This window comes from Paramisgurnus dabryanus, chromosome 13, assembly GCF_030506205.2.
Source record: "Paramisgurnus dabryanus chromosome 13, PD_genome_1.1, whole genome shotgun sequence".
In the NCBI taxonomy this organism is placed as follows: domain Eukaryota; kingdom Metazoa; phylum Chordata; class Actinopteri; order Cypriniformes; family Cobitidae; genus Paramisgurnus; species Paramisgurnus dabryanus.
In genome coordinates this window covers 17,579,520-17,597,718 of record NC_133349.1, presented here as the reverse complement: position 1 = coordinate 17,597,718, position 18,199 = coordinate 17,579,520, and the positions used below count along the sequence as shown (strand labels likewise).

Below are 18,199 nucleotides of genomic sequence, written 5' to 3'. Positions count from 1 at the left end.
CAAATTAACAGTCATGCAAAAAAAATGAGGATTTTTAAAAACAAAAATACTAAAGATTTTATTGAAAAATATTCAATTTATTGAAGGTTATACTTTTAATTGTAATCTTTTTTCTACAGTTTAAATTTTGGCATCGTATGTTGTAATTTGGATGTGTGTTTGAATTTATGCGGGGCTAAGCAGACCGATTAAGGTGACATCAAAGTACCGCGAGAGCAATTTTAAACCACAGCTTAAGACTCGCTCTCGCGTAACTTCAATACCATAGGCCGACCAAACTGCGCAGCGTCTATAAACAGCTCCTCCAAAGCTCTTTGAAACCGGAAACGGCGTTCAGTGGCGCTTCTTTTGGTGAAAGGTAGGTTTCGTATCAGTTTTATAAAAAGAAACTAAAACGTCAACTAACATAGATATTGTCATTAGCTATTTTTTTTAATAAATACAAGGTAAACGATTTCAAGTCGCGTCTGTTCGAACTAGTGAATTATGAATATATATGTATGCTGATTTCTGTTGTTTTTTCGAGCAGTCAAAAACTTAAGAGATGTCTCTAAGTTCAGTGCAGCCCACGTTGTCGTCTTTGAAGTCATGCAAAAATGATATTGACGCGTGTATGGACATGGTATCAGACGTTGCGCTAGGAATAGTCGAAACTGAAGGTGAGAAACCACTGCTCTTGGCATGCTGTACCAGTTGAGCTTCAGGAACACATCCTTTAATATTCACCTTTACAACCTCTGTTTTTTAAGGAACGACTGACAACCCGGCTCTGAGGAATTTGGAGGAGATGATGCTGCAATGTTCAAAACTAGACAGAGAAATAAATTGTTTTGTGGGATCTGTGGAGGACGTTACTGCTCAGGTTTGCCAAATTCAGACAGAATATCTCTTTGCAGTCTGGACCACAGTACTCAATCAAGTTCTACTCAGTTGACAAATTCTAACTGTTTATATCAAGGTACCTGCTGACTGACACTGGCTTTGTCTTACCTTCTGCAGGTCAGACACGCACCTCCAGATGCAATGTTTAATCTAAGAGCATCTGTAAAGGATCGGTTCTCTGAGCTTATGGCTGAAGTTTCCGATGCAGACCTGCAAAGGCACAGCAAAGTGAAAGCCTTCAAAGACAGTATCAGAAAATATGCAATGCAAGGTGGGACATCTACACCATATTGAGATCAAAATATTAGAACTATTGCCATTTCCCCATGTACAATATTTGAGCATGTGTTTATTTGCAGCTAGTCAAACAACTACTGAGAACACAGAGGAGGAGCTGGATGATGACATCGCTGTAACACAGAGTCAACCAAATTTCACCTGCTCTCTCACCCAGGTATACATCATGTTTGAGTAGTGTTATTGATGTTGCATCATCATCTGAATATGGATGGTATAGAAATCTTTATTAATTCAGATTTGTCTTTTTTCAAACATTACTTTCTCTAACAGGATGTGATGGTCAATCCAGTGAAAAACAAGAAATGCCAGCATTACTATGACAGAGACGCTATACTTGAAGTGATTAAGGCCAGGCACAGAAATAAAAAGAGATGTCGGTATGTTGACACTAAAGCAGTGGTTCTCAAACTTTATTTTTATGTGCATCCCTTCACCCCCCCCCCAAGAAAATTCATGAAATAAAACGATCTCAAACTTAGATTTGGAATTAAACAAAACATTAAATTATATAATGTAGTGCTGTTGGTTGGTAGCTATATTTTTCTGAGGTATAGAGTTCTGCCTTTTACACATCCATTTAAGAAGCCTACTCTTGTATTTTAATGTTAAGCACATAAAGGAAAATACCACTGTTTTTCAATATTTAAGTATGTTCTTATGTCAACTTAGACAAATTAATACATACCTATCTTTTTCCATGCGTGCACTTTTAATGTTTGTACAGCGCTTCTTAAATTTTAGCATTTAGCCTAGCCCCATTCATTCCTATGGCTCTAAATAGGGTTGTAACGGTGTGAGATTTTCACAGTATGATAATCGTCTCAGAAACTATCACGGTTTCGTGGTTTGCCGGTATTAAACACTTATTATTATTATTATTATTATCATCAACATCAATAAAAAAACAGATAGGGGTTTTGGGTTGAACTGGTTTATTATATATTTTTTAATTATATTATATTGTAACTTTTTTGGGAAAAAAATACATTTTCAAAAAAAGTAAACTTTAATTCTTAATCTTTTTTGATTCTTTTAATTTTATTCTTTTAAATAAAATGATTAGAATGGTAAGAAAGAGACCGCACTCAGGGACTGAATCAAATACAAAAACTGTATTAAAATACCGAATCGTGTTCACAGGCCATAACAAACACAAAGACAAACGTTTCGGGCTTAGCCCATCATCAGTGTCACAACTTGGAAGTTGTGACACTGATGATGGGCTAAGCCCGAAACGTTTGTCTTTGTGTTTGTTATGGCCTGTGAACACGATTCGGTATTTTAATACAGTTTTTGTATTTGATTCAGTCCCTGAGTGCGGTCTCTTTCTTACCATTCTATTCATTTCCCTTGGAGTTACGCACCGGGCATATAATATAGACATTAGGCGCAGACGCCACTTTTTCGCACACATTTAAATAAAATGATAAAATACTCCTTAATTTCTCCCAGAGCTGCTCTGGATATATAGTGAGTGCAATGGATAGTTTTTATTATATGGCCTAAGTATAATAATCAACTTAAATTGATCTGTAATATAAATCACTTAAATGGGCTTCAGTGCCTCTTTTTGCAGCCACTTTTCGTCCACATTTCTTGCAAACTGGATATCCTTCTTCAAGGGTAACCACACGTTCGTTTTACGTATTCCCAAAGTATTCCAAAACTGTAGATTTTAATTTTTTTCTGTGGGGATAGAGGATAGAATTTGTAGTCTCTGACATTTTCTCTGCTGTACATAAACGAGTGGAGTCTAGCAGTCACGAGAAAAATGAAGTTGCATGTGCGTAGTACCGCAGGTGAGATCTGCTTAATTTTTTTTTCAAAACCGCATATAAGCAAATATTTATGGTATGATAATCGTAAAGTTAATATCAAGGTATACCGCTATACCGTTACAACCCTAGCTCCAAACAGGGATGAAATTAGAATTCCATGTTTTCCCTATTTAAAGACTGTTACTTGAGTAGTTACACAAGTAAGTATGGTGGCACAAAATAAAACTTTCGTTTCGTTCATAGGAATGAATGGGGATAGGCTTAATGCTAACACATTTAAGAAGCGCAGTACAAAGATTAAAAGTGCAAGCATTGAAAAAAGATAGGTGTGTATTAATTCATCTAAGTTGAGGTAAGAACATAATAAAATAATTAAAAAAGTTTTTTTCTTTAAGCTTCTCTTATGTTACTCTAAATGTCTATTATTTCCTTTAAAGGCCAAACAGTGTATCACTTTTTCCATTATGTTTTTGTCATTCATCACAGCTGCCCTAAGGTTGGCTGTGGAAACGCAGATGTCCAGGAGTCAGACCTTGAGTTGGACCTTGTTATGAAGAGAAAGATTCAGAACCAGAAGAGACAGGGGGGAAAAACATAATTTGTCAAATGTTTTTACACAGTTTTGAGTTATACGTTCATACAAATTACAGTATTTTGGTTGATGTTAAAAGTAAAACAACATTTTGCAGTATGCTTGTTAAGTAACAGTTGTTGTTGTTTTTTTATATGTTTAGTTTTTTCTATTTAATTGACAAAATATTCTACTTTGGATTTATAATTTTGTCAGGGAAAATATTAGTTCACTTAGGACAAATACACTTATTCAAAGATGAAACAAATCTGCTGCATTTCAAAACTTACTTTACAACCAAATGTTTATTCAGCATAATTGCACTGTAAAATAATCCATTAGAATCAGGCCAAAAGCCTGCCTTACAGTACCTCTCCATGTCACAAAGACATGAAGACAGTATAAGACATGGAAAAACTTCACTGGGCAATAAAGCCGCCTTAAATTTTACATGTTTATTACAGTATTTGCACCAACCCTTTGACTGCCCTACAACCTTTGTGTACAACAGCTAATTAAAATAATACAAACTTTGGAAATTCTTCCACATGTAAAATTCAGTGATGCAGTAGATTTTTTTGAGACACATAAAAAGGACAGTCTGATTGGTACACTCGTCGGTATGAAACCAACGTTCCAAATTCGGTCCTAAGACCTTAACAGACGATTACAGGACAAGGACCTCCGTCAAATCTCTTAGTTCAGTGCAACTAGTTAAAATAAGACAAAGGGACACAGGCATAAACTCCACTCCCAAACACAGAGCTTCCCATGCATCAAATTGTCATATTTTAGCCATTGGGGGATGAATTATTAAAATTAAATCATCATTTTACATGCTAAATATGAAGAAAACACATTTGAGCACTCATCCCGCTCAAATACATTTATATAGACTGAACTTGTGGTTCATGTTTATAACGGTGGCAAAATAAACTGAGACATTATATTACCCTTAATAAAAGAGAAATCATTTTGTCAACACAAGGTATAAAAAAACAGCAAAGGCATCTCCACAATTACAGACTGTATTTGAACACATCATATTATGAAACGGATATGAACTTCTTTCCAAAACACCTTACATGTAACACGTATATTTCTTTCACATGATGTGCATTTAAAAACAAACCTTATATGACCCATCTGTTTAAATCTGTCAGGTAAGCCGGGTTACAATGAACATTTAAACTGATGAGAACTCTGATGGACCTATATAGTCCTCAGAGCTCTTTGTCCTGGTCCATCCCTGTGAAGGTTAACCGCAGTAATATTGGGAGTCTGTGAGTCTATTTCAGTGTTGGTTTCTGTCCTCGTGTCTCTTTGCACCAGTCCAAGCATGGTGGAGGGTTGTATCTGTTGAGATTCTTAATCGCAGCTGTTTCTGCTCTATCCGATGGTGACGCCGAAACCACATTGAAACTTGTTCTTGCGGTGGTTAAGGAAGGCGCCAAGAGCTAACGATAGAGGAAGGGGAAGCAGCTTTTTTTCCAGCGTGGCCCCCACCACCCAGTTGCTATCTAAAGAACCTGAGGACGGTGAATAAAGAGGACAGAGAGGATGAGAAATGGAAGTATTGTATGAATTTTTACATTTGCATGTAATCTTGTATTTGGAGTAATAATGTTGTACCTTTAAATAGCAGATTTGCTTTAGGTACATCCAACTGATAACCGAACGACACACTTGTGTCTTGCATCCGTGTGCTAGCCTCAAACTCCACCCCGACTTGCAGCTGTGAAAGAGATTTAAATTCATGAGAGCTTGATCTAAATAAATAAACTTAGCTACCATAAATTAATAATCTAAAATCTCTTCTTAAACATATGAAGAGCTTAGATCCAAAACCGTCTGACATGTTTTCTTGTAAATTAGCTGTCTATTTAGGAATTTTTATATATTTTAAGACAAGCCATGGGAAAATTCATAATTTAACACCATTTCCAAGTCTCATTACCACAGTTTAAAAATTGCATTGGTTTCCATCGTCACAAACATGTAACCAATCATATTAACACAGTTGAACTTGTGGATCCGTAATTTTAGTTATTATGTATGGATGCCAGATAGATGGATGCTGAAAAGATTGCAGCACACAATTCACATATGCATTGTGTGAAACCAAACTTTGCAGTTATGTGTATGAAACTGCCAAATGTAGCATCTATTTGCATGAATATATATATATATATATGGTCCAAGTGCTGGTGGGGACTAATTTGCATATTCACAACTATGGTCCAAGCTGTGTGATTGAGTAGAGGCGGGACTAATCTGCATATTAATAAATGTGCTTATACTAAATGAGGCAAAGGTGTAGCATTGCATTCAAGCAGTTTTAAAGCATGAAGAAATTACTGTGATAGGCAAAACTTTTTTATATGTCATTATGATGCTCAAAGATGCATTTTAAATGATGAAATTCTTGACTACAGGGAGACTTTAAGGGATTCTACAAACAAAGTGATATTTTTGAAAAGCCTGAGGTCGGGATTAAGCAGACATAAAGCGTAAGTATTTGCGTTTGCTTATCATTATGTCATTTTTTATGGATGTGGCATTTTTGCGCATCTGAGCTCCTCATATTTTAACTCGTCGATTAAGAGAAAATGCTTCCCTGCCAATGACGAGTATTTCCAGCTTTCCACAATACCGCTATTAACCACCAGGTTGTGCTCTTCCGGACATAACGCCTCACGTGAAAGAAAAAGAACTTTGTGTATGTTTTGAGGATCGCTCTGAATGGGATCTCATCAAAAGTCCTTCACAAAAATGTAATTATCCCTGCTCAAATTTTGCCCAAAATTTTGTGTTTTTGAAGAAACCTACCCATATTTGAGAGGTGATATGAAGAGAACTAATCAAGCTAGGATAAAAAAATTTTTTGTTTGAAAGCAGAGGGTCTTTTCTATCTTTTGGTTTATTGTATGTTTATATATCTAAAGAAGAACATTTTCTGTAAGGCATAAAATTTTTGTGAAAATCATGAAAAATGCTGCCGCTGGCTGGCAACTTTGTTTTTTAAATGCTGGCAGGGAAAGAATTAAAAACATTTCACAAACATAAGTTTTACATAATGTTCTTAAGTTAAACAGGCATGTGTGAATTACCTGGTCATTGGCTTTGTGGTAGTATGATGCGTGTGCACCAGCTCCTCCAACAGTCAACGTGGCAACATAATTACTACCTGAGGATGATAAGGTAACACATGAAATAGTTACAAATAATCTCTTATGAAATATAAGATACACAATGTGGTGTGATACACAAGTAATCCCATATAGCTGTAAATAAAAAAAATCTGTACCCGTGTATCTGCCCACTAACGATGTGACCGTGCCCTCCTCTCCTGGTCTCCTGTGATACACCAGCTCACCCCCCAATACCAAAGACGACGACAAAGACTGGAGGTAATGCGCTACTATTATACCTAAAAGATAAAACATGATCACAGTCATCTTCTTTTGTTCATATTTCACCTTGATTTCAAAACAAATGCTTGGTAAGCCCTTTAAAATGGCAATTGCAAAGAACAATACCAGATCCAACGAGAATGTCTGGGTTGCCAAGGGTAACAGAAGCGGTGAAGTCATCACCACGATATTCTGCATCACACTGCCAGTTTACAAACTTGTGCTGCTGTGTCTAGAATTAGGTAAAACATTGTGTATAATTTCATACAATTTGTCGGTGGCCTTTATTAAAGGAGGGGTGCATGATTTTTGACAAACACTTTGGAAAAGGGAGTCGGGCCGAGTACCAAAACACACAAATAGCCAATCAACAGTAAGGGGTGTGTCTACTAACCGACATCGTTGCCTGGGTTGCGTATGTGTGAAGCGCGTCTATCAAAAGAAGGTCTATTGGGGTAGGGGCGAGTTTGTTTAGGTGATTTCAAATGTCAACATTGGCTTTCAGAGATCATGCACCCCGCCTTCAATTTAATAAATAAATTATTTCTTTTCAGGGATTAAAAATCAATGTTGTAATTTCATATTTTTTCCATTATGATTTAACTCATTGAACCTGATTGTTAAGAGTGATACATACTTGCATGGCCACTTTAGAGCGTATACGACCGGTAAGTTGATGGATGATCTGTGCATTGACACTGCCAGTGTTGTCCATGTCACCTACCAAGACAGGAAATGACTGAAAAAGAACAAACAAAAACATTAACGTCACATTTGCCACTTGCTGAAGTAACATATTTCTGCAACAAAGCTTTAAATGACTTAAAAAGCAACAGAGCGTCTCACCTCTCCAGGACCGGTTTGCTTGCTGCCCACATATGTGGCTCCAAATCTGTATCCGGAGTCACCCAAGGTGCTTAGAGTAACTGTGTGACTAACCTGAAAAAGATAGGAGATAACATATTTTCCTGGCCTTTGACATTTAACCCCAAAGCATACATCAAAGTCATTACTAAAATAAAACTTCATACTCCCATCAAGTGGAAGCTGACATTCATGCTAACCTGGAAGTGATTACTCAAGCCCTTGTTGACAACCAACCGTACCCCTTCCATTTGTACAGGGAAGACCTCTGAAAAGAAGACACAAATATTATACATATTCAATGTTGAGTTGCAGCTCTTGATCATAAAATAATAAAACTGATTCAAGGAAAGAATACAAGTCTTACTCTAACCTTTACATTTGCGATGACACTCCTCAAATGTGCCAGGGTTGGGGAGAGAGCCCTCCGTTTCTGCCCCAGCCTGTCCCTGTGTGCCTGAGGAGGGTGGGACTGAAGATACCGGGGGCATGGTGAAACCTGGAGGTACCGTCACTAGACCTGCCCCCCCTGGGGCACTGCCACCCCCTGTGGTTGGGGGTGGGTTTGGGGAGCTGGCAGCCAACACACTGCCCATGCTGAAAAAAAATTCAACAGTGCAATAAAAATGTGATTGAATCCTAAAGTGAACTGACCGAATTCAATAATATATTTAGACATGTTAAAATGAGCAAAGTCCTATATCAACAATTTAGGAATAAAGAATGAATTAAGTATTTTTTGTTGTCCTGGTTACTACCTGAACAAAGATGCATCTTTAATTACTTGACCTACACGCATGGATGTACAGTCACACAAAGGCTATGGTTTTTAGTTACCAGTGCTATTGTAAAAATGCCCTATTTACAGTCTGCCATCACATGACTAATTTATTACAAGGTTGAGGATGTCCAGTAATGAGGGTGAATATAGGAAGATTTTATTATAGGGCACCGGTTCTGTTTAAAACGAGTTTTTATTAAGCAAGTAATATGACTAATGCATGCATCCTGTTTAACAGTAAATGTATTTTTTGTGTATGCAAAAACTTTTCCTAAATATAAACTTCAAGTGCACCGCACAAAAAAATCTGTCATATCATGATGTCTTATTAAACAATCTGGCAGTGCCAGAACAATTCAAAAAATAAAAAAAAAGATTGGTGAAAGATGCCACACTACCCTGCCAACAATGCTCCTGCTGTGACCAAAATATCCACTGATTCAATAGACCAAACACTTCACTGACTGAACACTACACACATTGACACTGCGGATTTCTGCTACAAACTGCCAAAGCACTTTAAACCTTTAGCCCGTTTAGTTGACAAGCAGTTTAGCTGCGACTCTCACTGGACAGACACTGGTCTAAGCTTAGCAACAACAAAATAGAGACACACTAGACAGGCGCAACCTACTAGCATGTGGAGCTTCATTCATGCCTCACTGGCTAAATAGCAGGTAGGCTAAGGTTGATGCTAGCAACTAGCTAACATGATTATAAGGCATGAACGATGAGCAAATCTTTTAGTGAGACGGGCAACGGTACTGCATAATGGCTACACAACTATGTGCATTAATATATGCGGCAGTAATTCATAACAAATGCATGAATACAATGTATGTAACTATTTGCAGGCCTCGTGTTATACTTACGCTTAGCAATGCAGTCCAGTTATACGGCTGAGAGGCACCGGTAGGCTGTACGGGACAACATACGTAATCGACGTTTTGGCCCGCCCATTCCGGCTTTTTTAGAATATGATTGGATACAGGGCACCAGAGCTGTGTGGTGATTGGCTACTGAGTATTCCGTCCTTCTGACTGAGGTCATCAGATAAAGGAAATACGATGGCATATGACGTGAATTCTTCAAAGTTACGCTTCAAGGGTATGACTGCCTGGTAGCATGGGTTTAAACAAACTAACTTTTTAATTATAAATTCAGCATTCTGTCTTAAAAAATAAATTAGTTATATTGTTGCAAATAATTATTCAAAATATGCAGTGAGCATTCAGTCGTTTTTAAAACATTTATTTGGATTATCAACAGCTTTAAAAAAAATAATTTCTAGTTTAGTGACACACGCACAAAATCCCTTTTAAAGTATGCACAATGTTCTTCTCTTTTTTTAAGTAATAAAGTCTGTTAAGCATTGCTTTCTCCCACTGATAAAAGTAAAATTTTATAAAGTCAAGCCTGTTGTTTCCGTTGCCAGGAAGCTGTCTGCTTTTCCCTGCTTAAAGGGAACCATGTGATGCTGCTGATGTTGAGTGACATTTCATTCGAAACCAAACAGCATTTTCATGCCAACAAAAACTTTATTAAAACCAGACCACAAAAATCTCTTTTAAAGGGTTTCAGATTGTCCCATGACCCCAGGCATGTCCTAAAATATTTTTTTCTGAGAAACTGCTTTTCAAAAGAAGCTGAAGTGCTAATAAAGTTGATTTCTGGAAATGCCCTCCCACTCAGCATCATTAGTGCTATTGTAACTGGCCATTTATAAATTTGCCCTTGATTTGAATATTTTTTTCAGGCATAATTTATAAAGAACTGGCATGCTGTTGTACCAGAAATCAAACCACAAGAGAACACAAGATTTCTCTAAAATGTTAGAAATCAATATAAATCAGATGTTCAGAAGCATGCATTTCCGCTGTCAACTATTCTAGTGTATTCACATTTATTCTAGTATCATTTAGTATGAAGTCGAGGGAAAAACAAACACACACATGGAGAATATGCTGGACTTTATTTTGCTTATAAGAGAAGGGACAGGATAGGCTGGCATTAACATTTGGAGCAAAAGCTTTGGCCATTCTCCCATTAATCCTCACAGTAAAACAAACAGCTTCTACTTTATACAACACATGGCAAAGAGAGCACAATTCAACACATACAACATGGGACATAAGTTTACATTGAGAGATACCAACTTTATTACAGCTGCCATTTCATCATAGCATGTGTGCTGATATGTTGTAAAAGACATCACTCGCTTTGTGCATTAGACAGAGGAAAAGACTCAATTCAATCAATCGCATAACCTTGTTTTATGAAATACGCCAAACCCCATACTGCTATTCACCTTTGTTTCAGCAGGAAAAAAGATACCAAACAGCCTAACTTGTTTTTTCAGACTTAAAGTTCAAACTACTGAAAATCATACTTCAATTAAAAATCTGAGTGCCTGGTGTTTGACAAGCAATTCTATTGCTCACCCAAAATAGAAAATGGTTACTACCAATAAACCAATGAGCCAAATCGAGAAGTGACGTATGGGTTTGAGGTATTACAGGAATTAAAATCTATCATGTAACATTTTTTCCCCTGACACAGCCTTTTTGCACCACATACCTGGAACACCCTCCTATCCAGAGGAAGTTTATAATAGATTAAGGCACTTACGGGGACAGAGACAGTTGTGAGAGTGGCGCAACATGGATAATTAAAGGTCTTGATGCTTGAGTGCTGCAGAGTTTTTAAAGAAAAGATGACATGGTGCTGAGGGTCAACAGCAAGCCAATGAAAACAGTTCAACTAGAAATAATGTCAGCTGGCAAAAGAACCAGGTTTTACCTTCTCCAGAAATTATATGTACAACAAGGCTGTAAACAACCAACAGAAGATCATTCGACACTTTTTACCTCTTTTTGGGGTTTTTCCTGAACGAAGGCATTTATAATAAATGAGAACTTTCCTCAAGAGTAAGAATTCATTTATTAAAAATGCGCAAAAAGACCTTTCACATTAGGACATTAACTGTTGCCACAACAAGTACTGGGTCTCGCTATGGTATTAATTTTGTTGGCACCCTCTCCTTTTCCAAAAAATTAACTTTCTTCTGATCAGCTAAATTAACAGCAGTTGTGGACACTGAATGGTCTAGGTTCAAAGAACAGTGGCTTATTGTGCTAAGGGTAAGAATCCTGGCATGACCTAAATGACTTTATACTGGCCCCTTAACTTCCAGCAGTTGATCACATTTAACCATGGCAGTTCTAGACCACTGGATCATTTAGCTGATGACAATTAAAACTAAAAAAAAACAAAACAAACGAACAAAACATCTTTGCGCCTGTCTTCAGTAGAAAATGTGCAGAATGCCAAGCATCGGTCCACTTATTCTCCTGAAAGGAAACAGATTTCAACTACAATTTAGTTACACATGAAACAATTCAGGTAAGATTTAGACACAGATGTTAAATCAATCAATCAATCACTTATAATCTTGCCTTCTTACCAGTCAGGGATTAAATCAGCTCTGCTGCTTTTTGAGCAGCCTCCTCCTCATCAGGGTTAAGGGAGTGAAATTCTGCCACATACAGGCTCTTGTCAATGCTGCTGGGAATGGGCTTGATGTCAGTCATCAGCTGGTCCTCAATGCCCTTCAGGTTAAAACGATCTTCTGAGGTGATCAGGTTAATGGCCAGACCCAGGTGACCATACCTGCCTGAATACATAGAATCAAACATTTAAGGTCATCTGCGCCAAGCACCATTATAATGCTAACCCCTCAAAGATCAACATTGCTATGCTTTACCTGATCTGCCAATGCGATGCAAGTACGTTTCTGCATTTTTGGGGAAGTCAAAGTTGATAACTACATTGACAGCCTGGATGTCAATTCCTCTTGTGAAAAGATCTGAGATGAAAACACATTAACGTTTCAGAAATTATCATAAAAATAATTTAAACAGACATATGCTGTAAACAAGATGATCCATACCTGTGCAGACCAGGTTCCTACACAGCCCGTTTCTAAAGTCATGGAACACCCGGTTTCTGTATTCCTGTGATTTTGATAGATACCAATATAAGTAAAGGCAAATAACAACTGAAACTACCAGGCATTATTAAAAGGCCCTTTGAAGCTGACCTGCATCATCTTGGCATGGATGTAAAAGCAGGAATAACCAAGCTGTGTAATCTTCTTGGCAAGGAGTTCCACCCTTTGGGTGGAGTTACAGAAGATGATTGATTGGTTGATTTGGAGCTAGATAAGAAAGAGAAACATTAAATGCACAAAAGGAAAAAAATAAATTATTATTTATTCCTGTATACTACACAACACAAAATATATGATTAAAAGCATGCCAGATTATTCTAAAATAACAGAAATATAAAAATCACCCAGTCCCACAAAAAAAAAAAAAAAAAAAAAAAAAAAAAAAAAAAAAAAAAAACACTTATAAACTAAGGGCAAATATGTTTTCATACCCTGGAGAAAAGGGTGTTGAGACAGTGTACTTTTTGTCTTTCTGTTACATAGGCATAGTATTGAGTGATGCCTTTCAATGTCAGCTCATCCATAAGATTGATTTCATATGGCTTTTGAAGATGTTTGCTCTAGGAAAAAGAAGAAAGGATAAATAGTAACATTGCTAAATCAGACGTATACACAAAACAGGCAAGATTTTCTCACTGTATCCAGGATTAAATCAGTCAAATACATTTACTTTAAAATGTTAAGTTACCTTTCAAATTTCTTTTTATTCATTCAAAAACATGTGGCAAGCATAAGACATCTTCTGTGTTTAGGGCTGGGGCGATATATAGAGTTTTGATAATATATCTGTATTTTTAACCAGTGGGATATGGGAAGAGACAATACCACCTACATCGGTATGGTTTGAAACGAGCCTCCCTCTTTGCAACAGAAGTACATTGAGGCCTTTAAAGGGATAGTTTGGGCAAAAATGATATTAAACCCATGATTTACTCACCCCCAAGCTGTCTGAGTTGCATATGTCCATCGTTTTTCAGACAAACACATTTTTGGATATTATAGAAAATAATTTAGATCTTTCAGTTGATTAAATGTAATGTTACGTGGTCCACCCATAGTCCACGACCTTCAAGTCCAAAAAAGTGCATCCATCCTTCACAAATTAAATCCAAACGGCTCCAGGATGATAAACAAAGGTCTTCTGAGGGTAATTTGCGCGGTGTTGTTGTAGAAATATCCACATTTAAAACTTTATTAATGAAAATAAATATCTTCCGGTAGCGCCGCCATCTTAGTCGCGTCCGCATTCAGGATGAGAGCTTACGCAGCCTACGGAGGCTACTCTGCTGCTGCTCTGTGCCCCCGCCCTCCGAATTTGTCATACGTCACTAAGAAAAGTGCGTACACTATGCTAATACTATCTCCTGAATACAGAGGAGTCTAAAATGGCGGCGCTACCGGAAGGTATATATTTTCGTTAATAAAGTTTTAAATATGGATATTTCTACAACAACACCGCGCGGATTACCCTCAGAAGACCTTTGTTTATCATCCTGAAGCCGTTTGGATTTAATTTGTGAAGGATGGACGCACTATTTTTGGACTTGAAGGTCGTGGATCATTACATTTAATCAACTGAAAGATCTAAAACATTTTCTAAAATATCCGAAAATGTGTTTGTCTGAAAAACGATGGACATATGCAACTCGGACAGCTTGGGGGTGAGTAAATCATGGGTTTAATATCATTTTTGGCCGAACTATCCCTTTAACCAGGTCAGATTTTATGTTCCTCATACACTTTATAAAGGTGACTGACATCTCACACAAGTCGTTGACTTGCATGTAAACATTTATTTCACTTGTTAGAAAATACTAAGACATTTGTCACCATTCATCGCCAAATTAATTTTGGTCAACATCGCCCAGCCCTAGTTATATTTTAAAACAATTACAAATTCTCACCATGAATTTCTGCACACTAATAGGAAAAGTGGCAGAATAGAGAAGAACTTGACGGTTTTTGGGTAGGAAGCTGATGATGTCCTCAATGAGCACCACAAAGTCTTGGGAAAGCAACTTGTCAGCCTGTGAAGAAGCAGAAAGAATTTAAAAAAAATCATTGAAAATTAATTTGGAGAGGATGCTTTATTTGCCTCATATTTGGTCTCACCTCATCCATCACAATCATCTGAGCTCTGTCAACTTTGGCAACACCTTTCTTTATCAGGTCAAGGATCCTGCCTGGGGTAGCTATTATAACATGAACTGGAGAGGAGAAACAATTAAAATGGTTGGCAACGTAAAACAACAACATTTATCACAATTAATAAGTCCCATCCCGTTCCATATGGAAAACCATTATACTGATGTGTATAGAAAGTTAAGAAAAAACTTAATGTAACGGCTGTTAGATTAGCTCATAAAATTTGTTGCAAACATAAGCAAATTTTGCAAGCTACACAGAAAGAGGTGGAACAAGGAAACAACTTCAAGAATTGCTCAACGGGTAGTTTGAAGTAGGTGGGCAGTGTACTTCTATGAAGTACATAGAAGATTATCCCCATAATGCAATATGGTTTTCTTAATAAGTTATTAATAAATACTCAGAGTTGAAGGAATTTGTGGCTTCCTGTTGATTACAACAGACAAGTTCAACTTGTTCTTCAATTTGGGAAAACATGTTTACAGTAATACACACGTTTAAAATAAGCATAAACTATGCAACGGTGACACAGTTTAAACATGTTTTTACATTATATTTTGAATGCAGTTTCAAGCCAGCCTAAATTCTGACACCCAAAAACAACAAGCCTGGGACAAACACACACAAGGAAATCCCATTACCAATCTCATCAAGACGCATGATGTCATCCCTCAGGTTAGTGCCACCTGTTGTAGCCATAACCTTGACGCCACCAAGGTGCTTGCTCATGTTGATACATATCTGGCTCATCTGCAGTGCCAGCTCACGAGTTGGCACCAACACCATGGCTAAAAAAAAAAAGAAAGAATTGAGTACAATGGCATGTTCAATCAGTGATGGATTTATTAAACATAAAAACAACACAAAGCACTTTATAATTTGTGAACCGAACCTTGAACGTAGTCCTTCTTCAGATCAATCCTCTCCAAGAGGGGGATGAGGTAGGCTCCGCTTTTCCCTGTGCCATTTTTAGCTCGGGCGAGAATGTCCCTACCTGACAAGGCAATGGGAATGCTCTCCTCCTAAAATAACAGGCAATACAGTTAAGGCACAATATTTAAGACTCTTCTAACTGCATATCATCACTATATGGAGATCTACATTAGGAGAAAGGTGGAAATCTGTATTACCTGGATAGGGGATGGCTTCTCCCAGCCCATCTCAAAAATACCCATTAGCAGTTCCCGTTTAAGGCAGTAATCTTCAAACTCATTCCCCTTGGTTGCAGTCACATCCTGTTAGAGAAGAGGAAGTTAATTTTTTAACTGGGAGATATAAAAATAATTGTATTGCATTATGATATGTTACAATTTGCTTGCAAGGTAAAATCAAGTAAAACCATACAAAATGTAAACGGTACATTGGTTGTCAACTTACTGTGGTTCTCACTCTCGTGTCTTTCGGTGGAAGCTGCAGGCACTTCTTCCAGTCATCTCCAAACCTAAAAACAATTATCCATAAAATATATAGAGACAAAATTGTCCAGTCATCACAAGCCATCTACGATCTGATGACAGATCTTAGGTCTCTTACATATCATTTATGAACCTACCTGATACCACCACTGCTTTGGGGTATACTGCTTCCTTTCTGGGGCACAACAGGTGTTTTTCCTGATTGCGATGAGGAAGTAAGTGATCCTGATTGGAGGGACATGGCCTTAGACTGTCCATTTTGTTTGGTCATTGCCATGAGTGGAGCAGGGATTTCTGTTCTTGCTGTAGCCATTGATTCGATCTATTCCTCAATATAGTCTCAATGAAATCTTTTCTGCTGCTACTTAGCTTTTCTTAAACTGTTTTGCTCAATGCACGCTTTTGTAAACAGTTTCTATCTCTGGTACGTACAGACCTCTTAAAAAGAAGAGGGCCTGGCGTATAAAAATGTTTACAATAAGAAGACTCTCCTAAAATAGGAGAAAATTATATTTATATCAATAAATATTTCAAAAGCCTAGAGCCAAAGTACAAAATAACTAGCAAACAGGTATGTGCAAATTCAAGTCTTGCACAAGGATTTCAAATTGCAAGTGATCAAAAAATCTAATAATGCTGTTGAAAAACGCTTATACTATCCCTGAATTTTTTATGTTTTTTTTTTTTTTTTTACAAAGTATTCACTTCACTTTTTATGTTTTTTCCTTTTTTTTTTACTTATCAGATTGCATAAGTTCTGTAGTACCCTCTTGTATTCCTTTTGGTATCCAAAATTTGCAAAGTCTTTACATTCAAAAGCACAAGGCTCAGCTAATGGTTCTTAATGTGCTTCTAAAATTCTGGTATTCACGTCCGTATGAGGAATTTCAATGTTTGTCGAATGTCACTTGCATCAATTTAATCATCTGACAAATCCTGAGGCACAAGTCGCTGAGGAATTACAGTCCAAAAGTCAACGTAGGATGAACTGTCCAAAACTAGACTGACAGTCCATAGATGACTCCTCTTGGCTTCACAATGTCTTGCTTTTCTTCGCTTCACTTCAAAGTTCCTGAACACTTCAGTTGAGGAAATACTGGACTCTGGGAAGTACCACCTGCCACACATAAAAGCAATAAATGTACGTTTTACTAAAGAAAGTTCCCCCATTTTACAAAACAACCTTTAAAATACCTTAAAAGAGACAAAAACTAATCAGTGCACAACATATAGACAAACAACAAAACTAACGTTAGCTAACATGACCCACGTTTAGCTAACAGTTTCTGTCACTTGTTAAAGTATACGAACACTCGTAATTCATACTATAAACATGGTTAATCTGTCATCATCAGTCTTATTTCGAATCGAATGAAAAAATGATTTATTTCTGGTCGACTGTGATGACCTTCACTAAGTATCTAACGGTTTTAACAATCAGATCTGTTGCTAAATGTGTGTGCTTGCGGCGCTAACTGAGCTAACCGTGCTAACGAAGCACCACAATAGTGCTTTATCGTTAAACTTTTCTCGGTTTCAACACAATAGTGCAAAATTTTTGTTTTAAACATTAAAATAGGCTCACACGTCGTAACACACTATTCAGATGCCTTAAATCTTTGTTTCATGGATTTTGAGAGATCGATTAAACACATTTCTGATACTATTAAACAGCATGCTAACTCAACCTGCCAGTGGCTACATTGTTAGGACATGTTAGCCTAGCTAGACGTTAATAAGACCGTACAGCGTAGGAAAAATAACCGTCTAATTCAAATTAAGCTTATGGCCGAGCATGTTACCTTCTAATTTGAAGTGTTTGATTCTTTGTGGATATAATACACTTAACTCTTCAATCGTTTCTTGAGAAATTCTTTTTTTTTGCTGTTGGCTTTGTCTCTTCCGACTAAAGATTTAACATGGCCGTACGCTAGCTCGATCTCAGAGGACGTAAACGCATGAATCTAAACCGACCAATCAAATATCAGAGTTTGAATTTGAGGGGATGTACCCATGTATAAAAAAACCTTCCCCCACATTT

The 18,199-nt window shown here is 37.2% G+C and overlaps 3 protein-coding genes across 5 annotated transcripts; 1 reads left to right on the top strand and 2 right to left on the bottom strand.

Moving 5' to 3' along the window:
- The first annotated feature begins 278 nt into the window (after positions 1-278).
- nsmce2 (NSE2 (MMS21) homolog, SMC5-SMC6 complex SUMO ligase) lies at positions 279-3,661 on the top strand. The gene is made up of 7 exons (XM_065245599.2): positions 279-358; positions 530-659; positions 750-862; positions 1,000-1,153; positions 1,242-1,336; positions 1,453-1,559; positions 3,447-3,661. The coding sequence occupies exons 2-7, from the start codon at positions 545-547 to the stop codon at positions 3,556-3,558; spliced, it is 696 nt and encodes a 231-aa protein (XP_065101671.1). The 5' UTR covers positions 279-358; positions 530-544; the 3' UTR covers positions 3,559-3,661.
- A 156-nt stretch (positions 3,662-3,817) lies between these two features.
- On the bottom strand, positions 3,818-9,523 carry tomm40 (translocase of outer mitochondrial membrane 40 homolog (yeast)). The gene is made up of 10 exons (XM_065245598.2): positions 9,462-9,523; positions 8,182-8,405; positions 8,009-8,076; positions 7,791-7,883; positions 7,582-7,683; positions 7,071-7,176; positions 6,839-6,961; positions 6,642-6,718; positions 5,164-5,266; positions 3,818-5,060 (listed from the first exon to the last, which is right to left on the bottom strand). Exons 2-10 carry the CDS (start codon positions 8,402-8,404, stop codon positions 4,921-4,923), a joined length of 1,035 nt encoding a protein of 344 aa, XP_065101670.2. The 5' UTR covers position 8,405; positions 9,462-9,523; the 3' UTR covers positions 3,818-4,920.
- A 1,019-nt stretch (positions 9,524-10,542) lies between these two features.
- On the bottom strand, positions 10,543-18,109 carry ddx61 (DEAD (Asp-Glu-Ala-Asp) box helicase 61). 3 transcript variants are annotated; one of them, XM_073811602.1, is made up of 14 exons: positions 17,961-18,109; positions 16,296-17,275; positions 16,121-16,184; positions 15,874-15,978; positions 15,636-15,765; positions 15,385-15,531; positions 14,711-14,805; positions 14,503-14,625; positions 13,030-13,158; positions 12,689-12,805; positions 12,539-12,602; positions 12,353-12,454; positions 12,053-12,262; positions 10,543-11,960 (listed from the first exon to the last, which is right to left on the bottom strand). In XM_073811602.1, exons 2-13 carry the CDS (start codon positions 16,469-16,471, stop codon positions 12,063-12,065), a joined length of 1,452 nt encoding a protein of 483 aa, XP_073667703.1. In that variant the 5' UTR covers positions 16,472-17,275; positions 17,961-18,109; the 3' UTR covers positions 10,543-11,960; positions 12,053-12,062. The 3 variants fall into 3 exon arrangements, with proteins under 3 accessions (XP_073667703.1, XP_065101668.2, XP_065101669.2); XM_065245596.2 differs by having other exon boundaries at positions 10,543-11,939; XM_065245597.2 differs by having other exon boundaries at positions 10,543-11,939; positions 18,008-18,109.
- Positions 18,110-18,199: the final 90 nt, after the last annotated feature.